At 45.5% G+C, this 20,828-nt stretch overlaps 1 protein-coding gene across 3 annotated transcripts; it reads right to left on the bottom strand.

Moving 5' to 3' along the window:
- Positions 1-495: 495 nt before the first annotated feature.
- Positions 496-19,183, bottom strand: C1QB (complement C1q B chain). Of its 3 annotated transcripts, none has more exons than XM_088463750.1 (3): positions 19,062-19,183; positions 3,909-4,096; positions 496-3,817 (listed from the first exon to the last, which is right to left on the bottom strand). In XM_088463750.1, the coding sequence occupies exons 2-3, from the start codon at positions 4,054-4,056 to the stop codon at positions 3,243-3,245; spliced, it is 723 nt and encodes a 240-aa protein (XP_088319876.1). In that variant the 5' UTR covers positions 4,057-4,096; positions 19,062-19,183; the 3' UTR covers positions 496-3,242. The 3 variants fall into 3 exon arrangements, with proteins under 3 accessions (XP_088319876.1, XP_088319878.1, XP_088319877.1); XM_088463752.1 differs by lacking the exon at positions 19,062-19,183 and adding an exon at positions 18,940-19,000; XM_088463751.1 differs by lacking the exon at positions 19,062-19,183 and having other exon boundaries at positions 3,909-4,405.
- Positions 19,184-20,828: the final 1,645 nt, after the last annotated feature.

Genomic DNA, 20,828 nt, shown 5'->3' with positions numbered 1-20,828 from the left:
CTCCTGGCCGCTTGCTAAGCTATGGGTGACCACCTACAGCTTTTGCGAGCGGCCAGGTGATGGTCGCGATGGTCGCAACCATCGCAATCATCGGGCTTGCAACGAGACCCTTGTGGTAGGGTCTCATCCATCGCAAACCCCAGTGGACTTCCTGCTCTAATAGAGCAGGAAGTCCACCTACTGACATCACTAGTGATGTCAGTAGGGCCGCCCACCAACGGAAGGCATTCTCTCATGAACGCCTCCGTTTGTCCAGCCACCCCCCCTGCCCGCCTCCAAAATGGGGCGAGCTGTCAATCACAATCAACAGCCGCCCCGTTTTGGTGTGAGACCCGTAGCGACGGAGCGCCCATCGCTGGCCGGGTCTCATGCATGCGCACGCCGGAGGCGGCGCATGCGCAGGGGGCAAACATCGACCTGCTTGCGAGCGCATAGCGCTTGCGAGCGGGTCTGAATCAGCCCCTCAATTTATACAGGTCCTGATTCACTGCGGATCGCTATTCTGCTTATACGCACGCAGCGCAGTTGCTAATATCAGCGGTGCTATTTAAATATTTGCATTCACATTGTGATCGCATCCGGACATAAGGACGCCCACTTCCCTTTACTCACATCCATATACTAGGGCAACATAGCGAAACCATCAGTAACATCGAGTAACATCGGAGCCATATGCACACTAGCACAAGCCCTGACCTTACTCAGAAATTGCTAACAGCCATGCACGCTATCAGTCACGCAGTGGATAATTTATACACAACCCTGCAACGACGTTGAAACGCACTGGCACCCTCCCATCACGACCCACAAACGGCATTTCCTATAAATGACTCTGCTCTGGGTCTGCGTAGCCTCTGCAATCGCAGTTCTGATCGCAATTGCTTGTTCGCGCATGCGCAGAACGCAACAATCATCCCATTGCGTTCTATTTGGTGATTACAGGTGAAAGTTCAACGTTATAATTAGTCATTCCGGAGCTTCCACATACAGTAAGGGATTTCCCTTAATTGCAGGGAGCACCATTCTGGAAACTTGTGCTTTTCTGGGTATGTGCTGCGCCCTAGTGGTAGGTGTAGGAATTGAGACCCATTCTTATATTTACTATATGATCCCAATAGCCATCCTAAATATTATAGGAGAACGGAGAAGCGGACGGCGGTGGGCACAGGAGCGAGAATTCAGGTAAGTATTGGTTTTTGTTGCTGTCTGTGTATATGTATATATATATATATGGAAATTGAATGTGGCACCAATATTTAAAAACTATTAAAGTTTCTGCATTATATCTGTAGACCAGTGTGTAACAGCTACAGCTAGGAAAATATGTGTGGAATTGTTAATGAATCATATCCTATTATATGTTCTAAATATGGGACATGAGTAGGTAATACTAGATAGAAATGGAAATAGGTAGGTAGTACTAGATATATATGAGACATTGGTAGGTAGTACAAGATATATATATTTAAGACATTGGTAGGTAGTACTAGATATGAGACATTGGTAGTTAGTACAAGATATATATAATACATTGGTAGGTGGTACTAGATATATATAATACATTGGTAGGTGGTACTAGATATATATAATACTTTGGTAGGTGGTACTAGATAGAAATGGACATGGGTAGGTCATACTAGGAAGATATGGGTAGGTAGTACTAGACAGATATGGGACATGGGTAGGTCATACTAGGAAGATATGGGACATGGGTAGATAGTACTAGACACATATGGGACATGGGTAGGTAGTACTAGACAGATATGGGACATGGGTAGGTAGTACTAGACAGATATTGACATGGGTAGGTAGTACTAGATATATTTGAGACATTGGTAGGTAGTACAAGATATATATAATACATTGGTAGGTGGTACTAGATAGAAATGGACATGGGTAGGTAGCACTAGACAGATATGGGACATGGGTAGGTCGTACTAGGAAGATATGGGTAGGTAGTACTAGACAGATATGGGACATGGGTAGGTAGCACTAGACAGATTTTGGACATGGGTAGGTAGTACTGGACAGATCTGGGACATAGGTAGGTAGTACTAGATAGAAATGGACATGGGTAGGTAGTACTAGACAGATATGGGACATGGGTAGGTAGTACTAGACAGATATGGGACATGGGTAGGTCGTACTAGGCAGATATGGGTAGGTAGTAGTAGACATATGGGAAATGGTTAGGTAGTACTAGACAGATATGGGACATGGGTAGGTAGCACTAGACAGATATTGGACATGGGTAGGTAGTACTGGACATATGGGAAATGGTTAGGTAGTACTAGACAGATATGGGACATGGGTAGGTAGCACTAGACAGATATTGGACATGGGTAGGTAGTACTGGACAGATATGGGACATGGGTAGGTAGTACTGGACAGATCTGGGACATGGGTTGGTAGTACTGGACAGATATGGTACATGGGTAGGTAGTACTAGACAAATATTGGACATGGGTAGGTAGTACTAGACACGTATGGGACATGGGTAGGTAGTACTAGACAGATATTGACATGGGTAGGTAGTACTAGACAGATATGGGACATGGGTAGGTAGTAGTGGACAGATATGGGACATAGGTAGGTAGTACTGGACAGTTATGGTACATTAGTAGGTAGTGCTGGACAGATATGGGGCATGGGTAGGTAGGACTGGACAGTTATGGTACATTAGTAGGTAGTGCTGGACAGATATGGGGCATGGGTAGGTAGGACTGGACAGATATGGGACATGGGTAGGTAGTACTAGACAGATATGGGACATGGGTACTTAGCACTGGATAGGAATTTGGCGTACTGTAGGTAGCACTAGATGGAAATGGGACATAGGTGTGTAGCACTGGATAGAAATAGGATATGGGCAGGAAGTACTGGATAGATATAGGACATGGGTAGGTAGTACTAGTGAGATATGGGACATGGGTAGGAAGTACTGGATAGATATGGGACATGGGTAGTACTAGTGAGATATGGGACGTGGGTAGGAAGTACTGGATAGATATGGGGCATGTGTATTTAGCACTGGGTAGAAATTGGGCATAAGTAGGTAGCACTAGGTGGAAATGGAACATGGGTGGGTAGCACTATATATAAATAGGACATGGGTAGGAAGTACTGGATAGATATGGGGCATGGGTACTTAGCACTGAGTAGAAATTGGGCATAGGTCGGTAGCACTAGATGGAAATGGAACATGGGCAGATAGTGCTTGATCGAAATGTAACTGTTTCTGATCAATTTGAGGAGCCAGGGAAGAGCATGAAACCAGAGAAAATGCTGTCTGCCCCTTCTGTCCCCAGGAGGTTATTCTTGTCTGTGGTCTCCAGCCAAACCGAGTCATCTTTCTTCAGATCCAGCACTACCCCACCTGTGGTCACCTGGAAGCTGCCGAGGACATAGTCACAGAACATCACCAACTTTTCAGTTTTGGTTCCACTAGCTTTGGCAATGTTGACACAGAGCTGGCCCCTGGAGGAGGCATGGTAAGTGAAGTAATAGATACCAGGGAACCCACATGTGAACTTTCCAGTTCTCACATCATAGTGATTGTTTATATCGATGATAACCTTGTCAAAGCGAATGGGCTGTTCCCTCCTCAGATTTCCTGGTGTCGTCTTCTTGACAGAGAATCCAGAGATTTCAGCTTTGTATTCTCCGGAAACACCTTTTATGCCTTTTTGACCTTTGGGACCCGGAGGGCCGTGCGGACCCATTGGCCCTTTGGGCCCTACTTTTCCAGGGTTTCCAGGCTGACCAAGGTCCCCCCTATGATCTTCTTTACTCCAACCTACGAAGACTCCCGGAGGACCTTGTGTACAAGAGACATTATATTATAAACAGGAAGAGACTTCATCCTACCGTTCCAACTTCCTACCCATTCTTATGATGCTCTGACTTACCCACGTCTCCCTTATCTCCATCTACTCCGTCTTTCCCATCAGGCCCGGGAACTCCAGGAATTCCTGGCAATCCTGGCATGCGGGCCGGGCAGTTCTGTAACTCGACTAATGGGATAGATAAGACGACGATACACAGTGTGGTCAGCATCCCGTGGGCTTCTGTTCCGGGTTCCGAGGATCGAGAACCACTGCAAAGTGGGACACAAAACAATCACACAAGTAGAACTTTCTGCTGTGTTTTCTTATCACTGCACTAGTCGGCCATAGTGACCCATTCATATATAGGGTGAAGTGAGCGAAATATCTATTTCTGACAAAAACAATGTTCCTGGCGATGGGCCATTTTGCCCTTTAATAAATCAGCACCACAGTGACTGTGACAGGAATACATTTTTCTCCTGTTCAGGATTGTCCTGCTGATCTGGAACTCAGTGACTGCCCTACAAATCTAGAATATGTTTGTAGCCAACTTTACCATTTTCAAAATGGTAACAATTTATGAGGGCACATATTTTCTATTTAGAATGGAGGCAGCCATTTTGTGGGCTGCACCATTATATCCAGTAAGACATTTACTAGCGTTCAAGGATCCAGCCAATGGCTTTAGCATGCCCGGAAAATGGGGTGACATGCCTTAATTTTCTGGAATGCTCTTCGTCACCGCTCGCAAATTTCAGCAGCACCTCAATCACGCTGCGGTGTTTGGGACACTGCGAGCAACATCGCAGTCCCAGATCTGCATTTTGCCGAGGGGGGCCAGGGCTTAATGACGTAAAGAGCCCGCCCCAGCCCCCAAAAGTTGGCAGCTACATCCCCTCTCCGGGGCTTGAGTGGAGAAGCACTGAATCTAAGAAGCTGTTATTAACACTCACAAATGTATTAAAGATTCCATATCTAAAGAGAACTTTGAAATATTCCCCTTTACTATGCAGCTGAGTGTAGGGATGGACATCGGAAACTGATGGTTAACAATCATCAATATTCCCGATTCGATGGTAGTACTTTTCCTATCAAATACCAGGTTGCTATGGTTGCCAGCCATCGGATGCTACTGCCAATGCCCATCCGATGTCTGACTGTTTGAATTCAGCAGCAGACTCTTGGACTCTTGGAAGTGGGGTCCGCAGCCTAGAGTATGTGCGTATGAGCTATGGGCCTGATTCAGACCCAGTTGCTCTGACAGAGCGCTCGCTCTGAATCAGGGCTGGGTTTTTTTTTTGTTTTTTTTAGAACGGCCTCCTGGCCGCTCGCACAGCTACAGCGAGCGGCCATGATGATGGTCACGATGGCCAAGACCATCGCGACCATCGGGCTTGCGACAAGACCCTTGTGGTAGGGTCTCGTGGCCGCAGGTCCCAGAGATATTTCGGCTCTAACAGAGGCGAAATCTCTCCACTGACATCACTCGTGATGTCAGTGGGGCCACCCCCAAACGACAGCTCGCCCCCTTTGTTGTGAGACCTGGAGCGACGGAGTGCCCGTCGCTAGCCGGGTCTCGCGCAGGCGCACAAAGGAGCCGGCTCCGTAGTGCGCATGCGCTGTGGGCCACCATCGACCCGGTTGCGAGCGCTCAGCGCTTGCGACCGGGTCTGAATCAGGCCCTAAGCTCCTGGCTGCTTCTGTACATGCATACAGAATAACCATCAATAGTTGTACTGTTGCATGGTTAATTGGTTATGATGCGATGGCTAGTAGCCATATTGCATGTTTTGATGCCGGAAGCCCAGGGACCATTTGGTGCTAGGCTTCCGATGTCCATCCCTAGCCGAGTGATTGGATTACTGACAGGAAGTTTGCTGTGTGCAGGTTATATATGTCCCCCCAATATCACTACTTTACCTCAGATATCTTTATACACCTGAATCGCTTTCATATACTGTATATCTGTGAACTTTATACATAGCTATTGTATTATACTTGCCTACTCTCCCAAAAGTTGTGGGAGGCTCCCGATTTTTTGGGTAACCCCCCGCACCCCTGGAAGAGTAAGCAGATCTCCAACCATCTGTCCACTGCCTAGTGTAGTGGGAAGGATGGGGAGATTTTACCGGGAATTTTTTGGTCCGTGAGTAGAGGGTGGGGCTAAAATGAAGCGAATTGCGTCATTTAGCTCCGTCACCTACTCACAGGCCCGCAATTCGCTGCCTTTTTCCCCAAAGATGTCAACAGAATCTCCTCCCCAGGCTTCTCCCAGGGAGGAGATTTATAAAGTAGGGATAGCCGCCTCTGTGGGGAAGAATGGCGGGCCGTGGGCCAATCAAATAACAGGGGCGGTGCTTAGCTCTGTCCTTTCTGAAAGAAAAAAAAAATCGTCTCCCACTCATTCGTTGATGGCTAAGAACCATTGGCTCTTACTCATCAATGGTAAAAATATTCAAAACCGGCCATAAACCATTGATGATTTCAAATCATCGATGGTCGATGCCATCGCTATTATAAAGTCGGCAAGTATGGGTTGTGGGCGTTTGCAAGCGGGTCGATGGTGGGGTACTGCGCACGCGCTACGTGCATGTGCATTCCCCTGGAGCGAGAGAGAAAGTCTCTCGCTCCAGGACTCACTACAAAAGGGGCGGCTGGCAATGTTGATCGACAGCTCGCCCCGTTTTGTAGGTGGGGAGGGGGGTGGCAACACAAACGGAGGCTGTTAGAGCAGGAAGCTCTCTGGGGCTTGCGACAGATGAGACCCTACCACAAGGGTCTCGTCGCAAGCGCCAATGGTCACAACCATCACCTGGCCGCGCGCAAAAGCTGTGGTTGGTCACCCACAGCTTAGCGAGCAGCCAGGAGGCCGCAACCCCCCCCAAAAAAACAAGCCCTCTTAAAGAGTGTCCGGCTCTGAATCAGACCTAGTATGTAATGGCTCTATACTGTAAATATAAGACCTTTTGAGAACATCAAGGGAGAAATTAATAATATTACTGCACAAATATATTTCATATTGTGGAAGCACAAAGCAGGATACTTACTGTAGACATAGAAGAACTGTGTTCCTGTGTGAACATGTGGTAAATTTACAGTATGCAGGTCTCATAAACTGAAGAATTCCAGGGCCGGCAAATCCTGTAAACTCAACCACCACAGAGGAGACATCTGTCCAGTGCATTCAATGTTTATAGGATGGAGATCAGACATAAGGGGGTGTAGTCACCATGCCGGCACAGATAGTGCCAGCGGACAGAATCCCGGTGCCGGATCCCGAAAGCTGCGATCCCGTCGGTGAGAATTAGGGTTAGGTTTAGGGTTAGGCACTAGGGGGAGGATTATGGTTAGTCTGTGGGAGGGGAGGGTCAGGCTGCGGGGAGGGGGTGGCGGTTAGGGTCAGGCTGTGGGAGGGTTAGCCGGGGTGTATCTATAATGGGTCCAGGGGGGCCCACACAGCACACCCTACACACATATGTTTAATACTTACCTCTCCGTCTCCGGAGTCACACGTCGGTGCCCACCACCACCATTTTCCCGGCATTTTGCGCATGTGCAGTAGGGAAAACACAGGGAAAATGTCCACGGCGCCATTTTCCCGGTGACCTGCGCATGTGCTGTAGACTCTGGGCACACTCTGAAGTGTCCAGAGTCTACAGGTATGGCGCTCGCCACTGATTGCAACCAGCCGCTGGAGAGAGAGGAGGGGGCCCCGGACAGAGACTGCACACGGGCCCCCTCCTCTCGAGAAATGCCCCTGAGGTTTAGGGTCAGGCTGCAGGGAGTGGCTGGTGGTTAGTGTTAGCCTATGGGAGGTGAGAGTTAGGGTTAGCCTGTGGGAGGTGAGGGTTTAGGGTTAGCCTGTGGGAGGGGAGGGTTATGGTTAGTCTATGGGAGGTGAGGGCCGGCATTATCAGCGCTGGGATTGTGTACCCAACCTGACTGTAAGTGTATACTGTACTCTGTGAAAGGTTCCAAGATGCACTGCAGAGCTCAGCTACAAAATGTGCATGATAGCATGGATCAGTATCTCACTGACATGTCACCTGCATCTCACCGGCATCTCATCTGTATCTCAGCAACATCACACCACATCTCACTGACATCCGACTGAAATCACCTGTCACACACTATGTACCCCTCCACATACCTGTCACACATCATTTACACCTCCACATACCTGTCCCCATCATTTACACCTCCATATACTTGTCCCCCATCATTTACACCTCCACATACCTGTCACACATAATTTACACCTCCACATACCTGTCACACATCATTTACACCACCACATACTTGTCCCCCATCATTTACACCTCCACATACCTGTCACACATTATTTACACCTCCACATACCTCTCCCCCATCATTTACACCTCCACATACCTGTCAGACATAATTTACACCTCCACATACCTGTACCCCATCATTTACACCTCCACGTACCTGTCACACATCATTTAAACCTCCCCATACGTGTCCTATATCATTTACACCTCTACATACCTGTCCTACATCAGTTACACCTCCACATACCCGTCCTACACCATCTACACCTCACCCTTCCTGTCCCACATAATTTACATCTCCACATACCTGTCCCCCTTCATTTATACCACCACATACCTGTCCCACATCATTTACACCTCCACATACCTGTCCCACATCACTTACACCTCCACATACCTGTCCTACATCATTTACACCTCCACATACCTGTCACACATCATTTATACCTCCACATACCTGTCCTACATCATTTACACCCCCAAATACCTGTCATACATCATTTACACCTCCACATACCTGTCCCTATCATTTATACCTCCACATACCTGTCCTACATCATTTACACCCCCAAATACCTGTCATACATCATTTACACCTCCACATACCTGTCCTACATCATATACACATCTACAAACCTGTCGTACATCATTTACACCCCCACATACCTTTCCCATATCATTTACACCCCCACATACCTGTCCTACATCATTTACACCTCCACATACCTGTCCTACATCATTTACACCTCCACATACCTGTCCTACATAATTTACACCTCAACATACCTGTCCCACATCATTTACACCTCCACATACCTGTCCTACATCATTTACACCTCCACATACCTGTCACACAACATTTACACCTCCACATACCTGTCCTACATCATTTACACTCCACATACCTGTCCCTATCATTTACACCTCCATATACTTGTCCCCCATCATTTACACCTCCACATACCTGTCACACAACATTTACACCTCCACATACCTGTCCCACATTATTTACATCCCCCACATACCTGTCCCTCATCATTTACACCTCTATATACCTGTCCTACATAATTTACACCTCCACATACCTGTACTACATCATTTACACCTCCACATACCTGTCACACATAATTTACACCTCCACATACCTGTCCCTCATCATTTACACCTCTGCAAACCTGTCCCCCATCAATTACACCTCCACATACCTGTCACACATCATTTACACCTCCAAATACCTGTCCTACATCAGTTACACCTCCACATACCCGTCCTACATCATTTACACCTCACCCTTCCTGTCCCACATAATTTACATCTCCACATACCTGTCCCCCTTCATTTATACCTCCACATACCTGTCCTACATCATTTACACCTCCACATACCTGTCCCACATCATTTACACCTCCACATACCTGTCCTACATCATTTACACCTCCACATACCTGTCCTACATAATTTACACATCTACATACCTGTCCCTCATTATTTACACCTCCACATACCTGTCCTACATCATTTACACCTCCACATACCTGTCCTACATCATTTACACATCCACATACCTGTCCTACATCATTTATACCTCCACATACCTGTCCTACATCATTTACACCTACACATACCTGTCCTACATCAATTACACCTCCACATACCTGTCCTACATCATTTACACCTCCACATACCTGTCCTACATCATTTACACATCTACATACCTGTCCTACAAAATTTAAACCCACACATACCTTTCCCATATCATTTACACCCCCACATACCTGTCCTACATCATTTACACCTCCACATACCTGTACTACATCATTTACACCTCTACATACCTGTCCGACATAATTTACACCTCCACATACCTGTCACACATCATTTACACCTCCACATACCTGTCCCTATCATTTACACCTCCATATACTTGTCCCCCATCATTTACACCTCCACATACCTGTCACACATCATTTACACCTCCACATACCTGTCACACATCACTTACACCTCCACATACTTGTCTCCCATCATTTACACCTCCACATACCAGTCACACATCATTTACACCTCCACATACCTGTCCTACATCATTTATACCTCCACATACCTGTCCTACATCATTTACACCCCCACATACCTGTCCTACATCATTTACACCTCCACATACCTGTCCTACATCATTTACACATCTACATATCTCTCCTACATCATTTACACCTCCACATACCTGTCCTACATCATTTACACCTCCACATACCTGTCCCACATAATATACACCTCCACATACCTGTCCTACATCATTTACACCTATGCAAACCTGTCTCCCTTCATTTACACCTCCATATACCTGTCACACATCATTTACACCTCCACATACCTGTCCTACATCAGTTACACCTCCACATACCTGTCACACAACATTTACACCTCCACATACCTGTCCCACATTATTTACATCCCCCACATACCTGTCCCTCATCATTTACACCTCTATATACCTGTCCTACATAATTTACACCTCCCCATACCTGTCCTACATCATTTACACCTCCACATACCTGTCCCACATAATATACACCTCCACATACCTGTCCTACATCATTTACACCTCTGCAAACCTGTCTCCCTTCATTTACACCTCCATATACCTGTCACACATCATTTACACCTCCACATACCTGTCCTACATCAGTTACACCTCCACATACCCGTCCTACATCATTTACTCCTCACCCTTCCTGTCCAACATAATTTACATCTCCACATGCCTGTCCCCCTTTATTTATACCTCCACATACCTGTCCCACATCATTTACACCTCCACATACCTGTCCCACATCATTTACACCTCCAAATACCTGTCCTACATAATTTACACCTCCACATACCTGTCCTACATCATTTACATATCTACATACCTGTCCTACATCATTTACACCTCCACATACCTGTCCTACATCACTTACACCTCCACATACCTGTCCTACATCATTTACTCTTCCACATACCTGTCCTACATCATTTATACCTCCACATACCTGTCCTACATCATTTACACCCCCACATACCTGTCCTACATCATTTACACCTCCACATACCTGTCCTACGTCATTTACACCTCCACATACCTGTCCTACATCATTTACACATCTACATACCTGTCCTACATCATTTACCCCTCCACATACCTATCCCACATCATTTACACCTCCACATACCAGTCCTGCATCATTTACCCCTCCACATACCTGTCCCTCATCATTTACACCTCTATATACCTGTCCTACATAATTTACACCTCCACATACCTGTCCCCATCATTTACACCTCCATATACTTGTCCCCCATCATTTACACCTCCACATACCAGTCAAACATCATTTACACCTCCACATACCTGTCCTACATCATTTACACATCTACATACCTGTCCTACATCATTTACACCCACACATACCTTTCCCATATCATTTACACCCCCACATACCTGTCCTACATCATTTACACCTCCACATACCTGTCCTACATCATTTACACCTCCACATACCTGTCCTACATCATTTACACCTCCACATACCTGTCACACATCATTTACACCTCCACATACCTGTCCCTATCATTTACACCTCCATATACTTGTCCCCCATCATTTACACCTCCACATACCTGTCACACATCATTTACACCTCCACATACCTGTCACACATCACTTACACCTCCACATACTTGTCCCCCATAATTTACACCTCCACATACCAGTCACACATCATTTACACCTCCACATACCTGTCCTACATCATTTATACCTCCACATACCTGTCCTACATCATTTACACCCCCACATACCTGTCCTACATCATTTACACCTCCACATACCTGTCCTACATCATTTACACATCTACATATCTGTCCTACATCATTTACACCCCTACATACCTTTCCCATATCATTAACACCCCCACATACCTGTCCTACATCATTTTCACCTCCACATACCTGTCCTACATCATTTGCACCTCCACATACCTGTCCTACATCATTTACACCTCAACATACCTGTCCCACATCATTAACACCTCCACGTACCTGTCCTACATTATTTACACCTCCACATACCTGTCACACAACATTTACACCTCCACATACCTGTCCCACATTATTTACATCCCCCACATACCTGTCCCTCATCATTTAAACCTCTATATACCTGTCCTACATAATTTACACCTCCACATACCTGTCCTACATCATTTACACCTCCACATACCTGTCCCACATAATATACACTTCCACATACCTGTCCTACATCATTTACACCTCTGCAAACCTGTCTCCCTTCATTTACACCTCCACATACCTGTCACACATCATTTACACCTCCACATACCTGTCCTACATCAGTTACACCTCCACATACCCGTCCTACATCATTTACACCTCACCCTTCCTGTCCAACATAATTTACATCTCCACATGCCTGTCCCCCTTCATTTATACCTCCACATACCTGTCCCACATCATTTACACCTCCACATACCTGTCCCACATCATTTACACCTCCACATACCTGTCCTACATAATTTACACCTCCACATACCTGTCCTACATCATTTACATATCTACATACCTGTCCTACATTATTTACACCTCCACATACCTGTCCTACATCATTTACACCTCCACATACCTGTCCTACATCATTTACACTTCCACATACCTGTCCTACATCATTTATACCTCCACATACCTGTCCTACATCATTTACACCCCCACATACCTGTCCTACATCATTTACACCTCCACATACCTGTCCTACATCATTTACACCTCCACATACCTGTCCCACATAATATACACCTCCACATACCTGTCCTACATCATTTACACCTATGCAAACCTGTCTCCCTTCATTTACACCTCCATATACCTGTCACACATCATTTACACCTCCACATACCTGTCCTACATCAGTTACACCTCCACATACCTGTCACACAACATTTACACCTCCACATACCTGTCCCACATTATTTACATCCCCCACATACCTGTCCCTCATCATTTACACCTCTATATACCTGTCCTACATAATTTACACCTCCCCATACCTGTCCTACATCATTTACACCTCCACATACCTGTCCCACATAATATACACCTCCACATACCTGTCCTACATCATTTACACCTCTGCAAACCTGTCTCCCTTCATTTACACCTCCATATACCTGTCACACATCATTTACACCTCCACATACCTGTCCTACATCAGTTACACCTCCACATACCCGTCCTACATCATTTACTCCTCACCCTTCCTGTCCAACATAATTTACATCTCCACATGCCTGTCCCCCTTTATTTATACCTCCACATACCTGTCCCACATCATTTACACCTCCACATACCTGTCCCACATCATTTACACCTCCAAATACCTGTCCTACATAATTTACACCTCCACATACCTGTCCTACATCATTTACATATCTACATACCTGTCCTACATCATTTACACCTCCACATACCTGTCCTACATCACTTACACCTCCACATACCTGTCCTACATCACTTACTCTTCCACATACCTGTCCTACATCATTTATACCTCCACATACCTGTCCTACATCATTTACACCCCCTCATACCTGTCCTACATCATTTACACCTCCACATACCTGTCCTACGTCATTTACACCTCCACATACCTGTCCTACATCATTTACACATCTACATACCTGTCCTACATCATTTACCCCTCCACATACCTATCCCACATCATTTACACCTCCACATACCAGTCCTGCATCATTTACCCCTCCACATACCTGTCCCTCATCATTTACACCTCTATATACCTGTCCTACATAATTTACACCTCCACATACCTGTCCCCATCATTTACACCTCCATATACTTGTCCCCCATCATTTACACCTCCACATACCAGTCAAACATCATTTACACCTCCACATACCTGTCCTACATCATTTACACATCTACATACCTGTCCTACATCATTTACACCCACACATACCTTTCCCATATCATTTACACCCCCACATACCTGTCCTACATCATTTACACCTCCACATACCTGTCCTACATCATTTACACCTCCACATACCTGTCCTACATCATTTACACCTCCACATACCTGTCACACATCATTTACACCTCCACATACCTGTCCCTATCATTTACACCTCCATATACTTGTCCCCCATCATTTACACCTCCACATACCTGTCACACATCATTTACACCTCCACATACCTGTCACACATCACTTACACCTCCACATACTTGTCCCCCATCATTTACACCTCCACATACCAGTCACACATCATTTACACCTCCACATACCTGTCCTACATCATTTATACCTCCGCATACCTGTCCTACATCATTTACACCCCCACATACCTGTCCTACATCATTTACACCTCCACATACCTGTCCTACATCATTTACACATCTACATATCTGTCCTACATCATTTACACCCCCACATACCTTTCCCATATCATTAACACCCCCACATACCTGTCCTACATCATTTTCACCTCCACATACCTGTCCTACATCATTTGCACCTCCACATACCTGTCCTACATCATTTACACCTCAACATACCTGTCCCACATCATTTACACCTCCACGTACCTGTCCTACATTATTTACACCTCCACATACCTGTCACACAACATTTACACCTCCACATACCTGTTCCACATTATTTACATCCCCCACATACCTGTCCCTCATCATTTAAACCTCTATATACCTGTCCTACATAATTTACACCTCCACATACCTGTCCTACATCATTTACACCTCCACATACCTGTCCCACATAATATACACCTCCACATACCTGTCCTACATCATTTACACCTCTGCAAACCTGTCTCCCTTCATTTACACCTCCACATACCTGTCACACATCATTTACACCTCCACATACCTGTCCTACATCAGTTACACCTCCACATACCCGTCCTACATCATTTACACCTCACCCTTCCTGTCCAACATAATTTACATCTCCACATGCCTGTCCCCCTTCATTTATACCTCCACATACCTGTCCCACATCATTTACACCTCCACATACCTGTCCCACATCATTTACACCTCCACATACCTGTCCTACATAATTTACACCTCCACATACCTGTCCTACATCATTTACATATCTACATACCTGTCCTACATTATTTACACCTCCACATACCTGTCCTACATCATTTACACCTCCACATACCTGTCCTACATCATTTACACTTCCACATACCTGTCCTACATCATTTATACCTCCACATACCTGTCCTACATCATTTACACCCCCACATACCTGTCCTACATCATTTACACCTCCACATACCTGTCCTACGTCATTTACACCTCCACATACCTGTCCTACATCATTTACACATCTACATACCTGTCCTACATCATTTACCCCTCCACATACCTATCCCACATCATTTACACCTCCACATACCAGTCCCTCATCATTTACCCCTCCACATACCTGTCCCTCATCATTTACACCTCTATATACCTGTCCTACATAATTTACACCTCCACATACCTGTCCCCATCATTTACACCTCCATATACTTGTCCCCCATCATTTACACCTCCACATACCTGTCAAACATCATTTACACCTCCACATACCTGTCCTACATCATTTACCCCTCCACATACCTGTCCCTCATCATTTACACCTCTATATACCTGTCCTACATAATTTACACCTCCACATACCTGTCACACATTATTTACACCTCCACATACCTGTCCCCATCATTTACACCTCCATATACTTGTCCCTCATCATTTACACCTCCACATACCTGTCAAACATCATTTACACCTCCACCTACCTGTCACACATCATTTACACCTCCACATGCATGTCCCCCATCATATACACCTCCACATACCTGTCACACATCATTTACACCTCCACATACCTGTCACACATCATTTACACCTCCACATACCTGTCAGGCATAATTTAGATCTTCTCATACCTGTCCTACATCTTTTATACCTCCATATACCTGTCCTACATCATTTACACATCTACATACCTGTCCTACATCATTTACACCCCCACATACCTTTCCCATATCATTTACACCTCCACGTACCTGTCCTACATCATTTACACCTCCACATACCTGTCCTCCATCATTTACACCTCCACATACCTGTCCTACATCATTTACACCTCAACATACCTGTCCCACATCATTTACACCTCCACATACCTGTCACACAACATTTACACCTCCACATACCTGTCCCACATTATTTACATCCCCCACATACCTGTCCCTCATCATTTACACCTTTATATACCTGTCCTACATAATTTACACCTCCACATACCTGTCCTACATCATTTACACCTCCACATACCTGTCCCACATAAATTACACCTACACATACCTGTCCCTCATCATTTACACCTCTGCAAACCTGTCCCCCATCATTTACACCTCCACATACCAGTCACACATCATTTACACACCCACATACCTGTCCTACATCAGTTACACCTGAACATACCTGTCCTACATCATTTACACCTCACCCTTCCTGTCCCACATAATTTACATCTCCACATACCTGTCCCCCTTCATTTATACCTCCACATACCTGTCCCACATCATTTACACCTCCACATACCTGTCCCACATCATTTACACCTCCACATACCTGTCCTACATCATTTACACCTCCACATACCTGTCCTACATCATTTACACCTCCAGATTACCTGTCCCTCATCATTTACTCCTCTATATACCTGTCCTACATAATTTACACCTCCACATACCTGTCCTACATCTTTTACACCTCCACATACCTGTCCCACATAATTTACACCTCCACATACCTGTCCCTCATCATTTACACCTTTGCAAACCTGTCCCCCATCACTTACACCTCCACATACTGTATCTGTCCCACATCATTTATACTTCCACATACCTGTGCTGCATTCATTGGGAGCAGTGTACCATTTTTACCTTGAAACACTTTTCCTAACTTTTCACCTGCTCAGGGTGTGCGCACAAAAAAACCAGTGAATTTTCTCAGAAAGAGCAATGCTATTTGCGGTGCGAGCTCGCAGGACCTAATTTGTGCCTAACTGAATTGATCGCTTCATCTGTATCTCACCAACATTTCACCTGTATCTCCCAACATTTCACCAGCGTCTCTCAACATTTCACCTACAGTACATCTCCCAACATTTCACCTGCAGCTCCCAACATTTCACCAGTATATTCAGACATTTTTCCTGCATATCACCAACATTTCACCTGCATCTCCCAATATTTCACCTGCATCTCACCAACATTTCACCTGCATCTCACCAACATTTCACCAGCATCTCCCAAAATTTCACCTGCATCTCTCAACATTTCACCAGCATCTCCCAACAATTCACCTGCAGCTCCCAACATTTCACCAGCATCTCCCAACAATTCACCTGCAGTTCCCAACATTTCACCAGTATCTTCCAACATTTCTCCTGCATATCACCTACATTTTACATGGATCTCCCTACATTTCTCTTGCATCTCACCAACATTTCACCTGCATCTCCAAACATTTCTCTTGCATCTCACCAACATTTCACCTGCATCTCCAAACATTTCACCAGCATCTCCCAACATTTCTCCTGCATATCACCAACATTTCACCAACATCTCCCAACATTTCTCCAGCATCTCCCAACATTTCACCAGCATCTCCCAACATTTCACCAGCTTCTCCCAACATTTCTCCTGCATCTCCAAACATTTCTCCTGCATATCACCAACATTTCACCAGCATCTCCCAACATTTCACCAGCATCTCCCAACATTTCACCTGCATTACCCAACAGTTCACCAGCATCTCCCATCATTTCACCTGCATCTTCCAACATTTCACCAGTATCTCCCAACATTTCTCCTGCATATCACCATCTCCCACATTTCTCCTGCATATCACCAACATTTCACCAGCATCTCCCAATATGTCACCAGCATCTCCCAACATTCCTCCTGCATATCACCAACATTTCACCAGCGTCTCCCAACATTTCACCAGCATCTCCCAACATTTCACTGCATCTCCCAACATTTCACCAGCGTCTCCCAACATTTCACCAGCATCTCCCAACATTTCACCTGCATCTCCCAACATTTCACCAGCATCTCCCAACATTTCACTAATATCTCCCAACATTTCTCCTGCATATCACCAACATTTCACCAGCATCTCCCAATATTTCACCAGCAGCTCCCAACATTTCATCAGCATCTCACCAACATTTCACAAAAATTATTTCACCATTATCTTGCCAACATTACACCTAGGTCTTATCAATATTTTACTAGTATTAATGTATTGTAATGTCTGTAACCAGCATCTAATTGGCATTTGGTGATCTCCAATCTCTAAAGCTATTCCAGAGGAATCAATACAAATTGTGCTCATTATGTCAACTTTCGCTGGATAATAATTTCAGATGTAGTCATCGTTGAGTAACATTAGAAGTAATCAGTGTGAAGCCGGGACAAGCAGTAAGAGGTAAAATCAGAGATCTAAATCTCAGCAAAGCTAATCTAAATATTTTTAATAATCCTGAACTGAATACTGAATTCTGGAAATCCTTAGAAAGTATTACTGTTCATGTTCCTTGGTAATGTCACAAATATCTACTGGTCTTATCCAGTGTCAGCCTTTATCCATAATATAATGATCTCTATTGTGGTGGGGACCCCAGAGATAGCTAGGAGATGGCCACTCACCTTGCTGCCTGGATAGAGGGTAAAAATCAGTGTTTCGGATAGCTAGGAGATGGCCACTCACCTTGCGGCCTGGATAGAGGGTAGAAATCAGTGTATCGGATAGCTAGGAGATGGCCACTCACCTTGCTGCCAGGATGGAGGGTAGAAATCAGTGTTTCAGATATCTAGGAGATGGCCACTCACCTTGCTGCCTGGATAGAGGGTAGAAATCAGTGTTTCGGATAGCTAGGAGATGGCCACTCACCTTGCTGTCTGGATAGAGGGTAGAAATCAGTGTATCGGATAGCTAGGAGATGGCCACTCACCTTGTTGCCTGGATAGAGGGTAGAAATCAGTGTTTCGGATAGCTAGGAGATGGCCACTCACCTTGCTGCCTGGATAGAGGGTAGAAATCAGTGTTTCGGATAGCTAGGAGATGGGCACTCACCTTGCTGCCTGGATAGAGGGTAGAAATCAGTGTTTCGGATAGCTAGGAGATGGCCACTCACCTTGCTATCTGGGTAGGGGGCAGAAATCAGTGTTTGGGAGATGTCGCACATACTGGCCACAAAAACAATGATTGCACAACGGGAAAAGCAGAAGTCACCTAAGAATGAAACCAAGAAGCCAGATGTCCTCACTTTCTGCACATGAAGAATTTCTGTTTGTTTTGAATCCACAATTTCAGATCCTTATTCTGTGTTTCCTCTTCAGAGAAGTTACTGGAAGATTTCTGCACAAAGCGGACAAAGAAGTGTTTTATGTTCCTGTTAGTTTCCCCAGTGAGTGCGGACACTGGGCCTGATTCAGACCCACTCGCGAGCGGCTGTCCGCTCGCAAGTGGGTCGATGTTATGGACTGAGCATGCGCACGACGGAGGGAGCTCCGTCGTGCGCATGCGCCAGACGCGACGAGCGAAGGAAAGTCCTTCGCTCGTTGTGTCCGATCAAAGGGGGCGTGCTGTCAATGTTGATTGACAGCACGCCCCCTTTGGTGGGCGTGCCTCCCTGACGGGGGCGTTCCCACGGGAACGCCTCCCGTCAGAAGCCGGCCCACTGACATCACTAGTGATGTCAGTGGGAGTGATTTTGGCTCTGATAGAGCCAAAATCACTCCGGAGCTTGCGGTTGAAAACCTCAACCGCAGGCTCCGGCTCGCAAATTCGATGGTCGCGATGGTCTCGACCATCGTGACCATCACAATGCACGCTCGTATAGCCTGTGGGTGGTGACCCACAGCTATACGAGCGTCCAGGAGGACGCTCCATGAAAATGGAGGCCGGCCCTCATTCAGAGCGTGCGCTCTGCTCAGAGCGTACGGCTCTGAATGAGGGCCACTGTAATATCACAATCATTAATAGCAATGGATGGGATGTGTCTCTTATCACTGAGAATACTCTCCTTTCTATTTCATACTATTATTTCAGAATGGAATTTATTAGATAATTAAGCGTGAAGAGTTGATGGGATATTGAGGATCAATAATATAATTTATATTAATCATGTTCTATAATAAGTGTAACAGTTGTGCCTAGAGCTCTTCCTACTTTCTCACCCTTAGTAATAATTGCATGACATTTCTCATTACTCACAGTGTTTAATAAAAACTCACGGAGCGGGAATTTCTCAGAGTATTACTAAGCACACGTCTTGTTTACATTTCCAGCGTCAGAGACCCCTGCGGTCGTGTGATTCAGCCCACGTCATGTCTTGTACGGTAACGTTAGAGTGTCAGAGACCTCAGACTGCAGACATGTAAAGAGACAGCCGGGGTCACACAACCACAGAACATATAACAGTGTGAGCTGTACACTCAGAAATGTCTTTAATCACTTTCTGGTGTGTACTCAGCTCAGGGTAACCAGCAATAGTCCCAATAATCTGAGGCCTGTCTGGAGCATTATTGAGCTT

Source organism: Taudactylus pleione, unplaced genomic scaffold, assembly GCF_031769625.1.
Source record: "Taudactylus pleione unplaced genomic scaffold, aTauple2 ptg001441l, whole genome shotgun sequence".
Classification (NCBI taxonomy): domain Eukaryota; kingdom Metazoa; phylum Chordata; class Amphibia; order Anura; family Myobatrachidae; genus Taudactylus; species Taudactylus pleione.
This window is presented reverse-complemented; position numbering and strand designations above follow the sequence as displayed.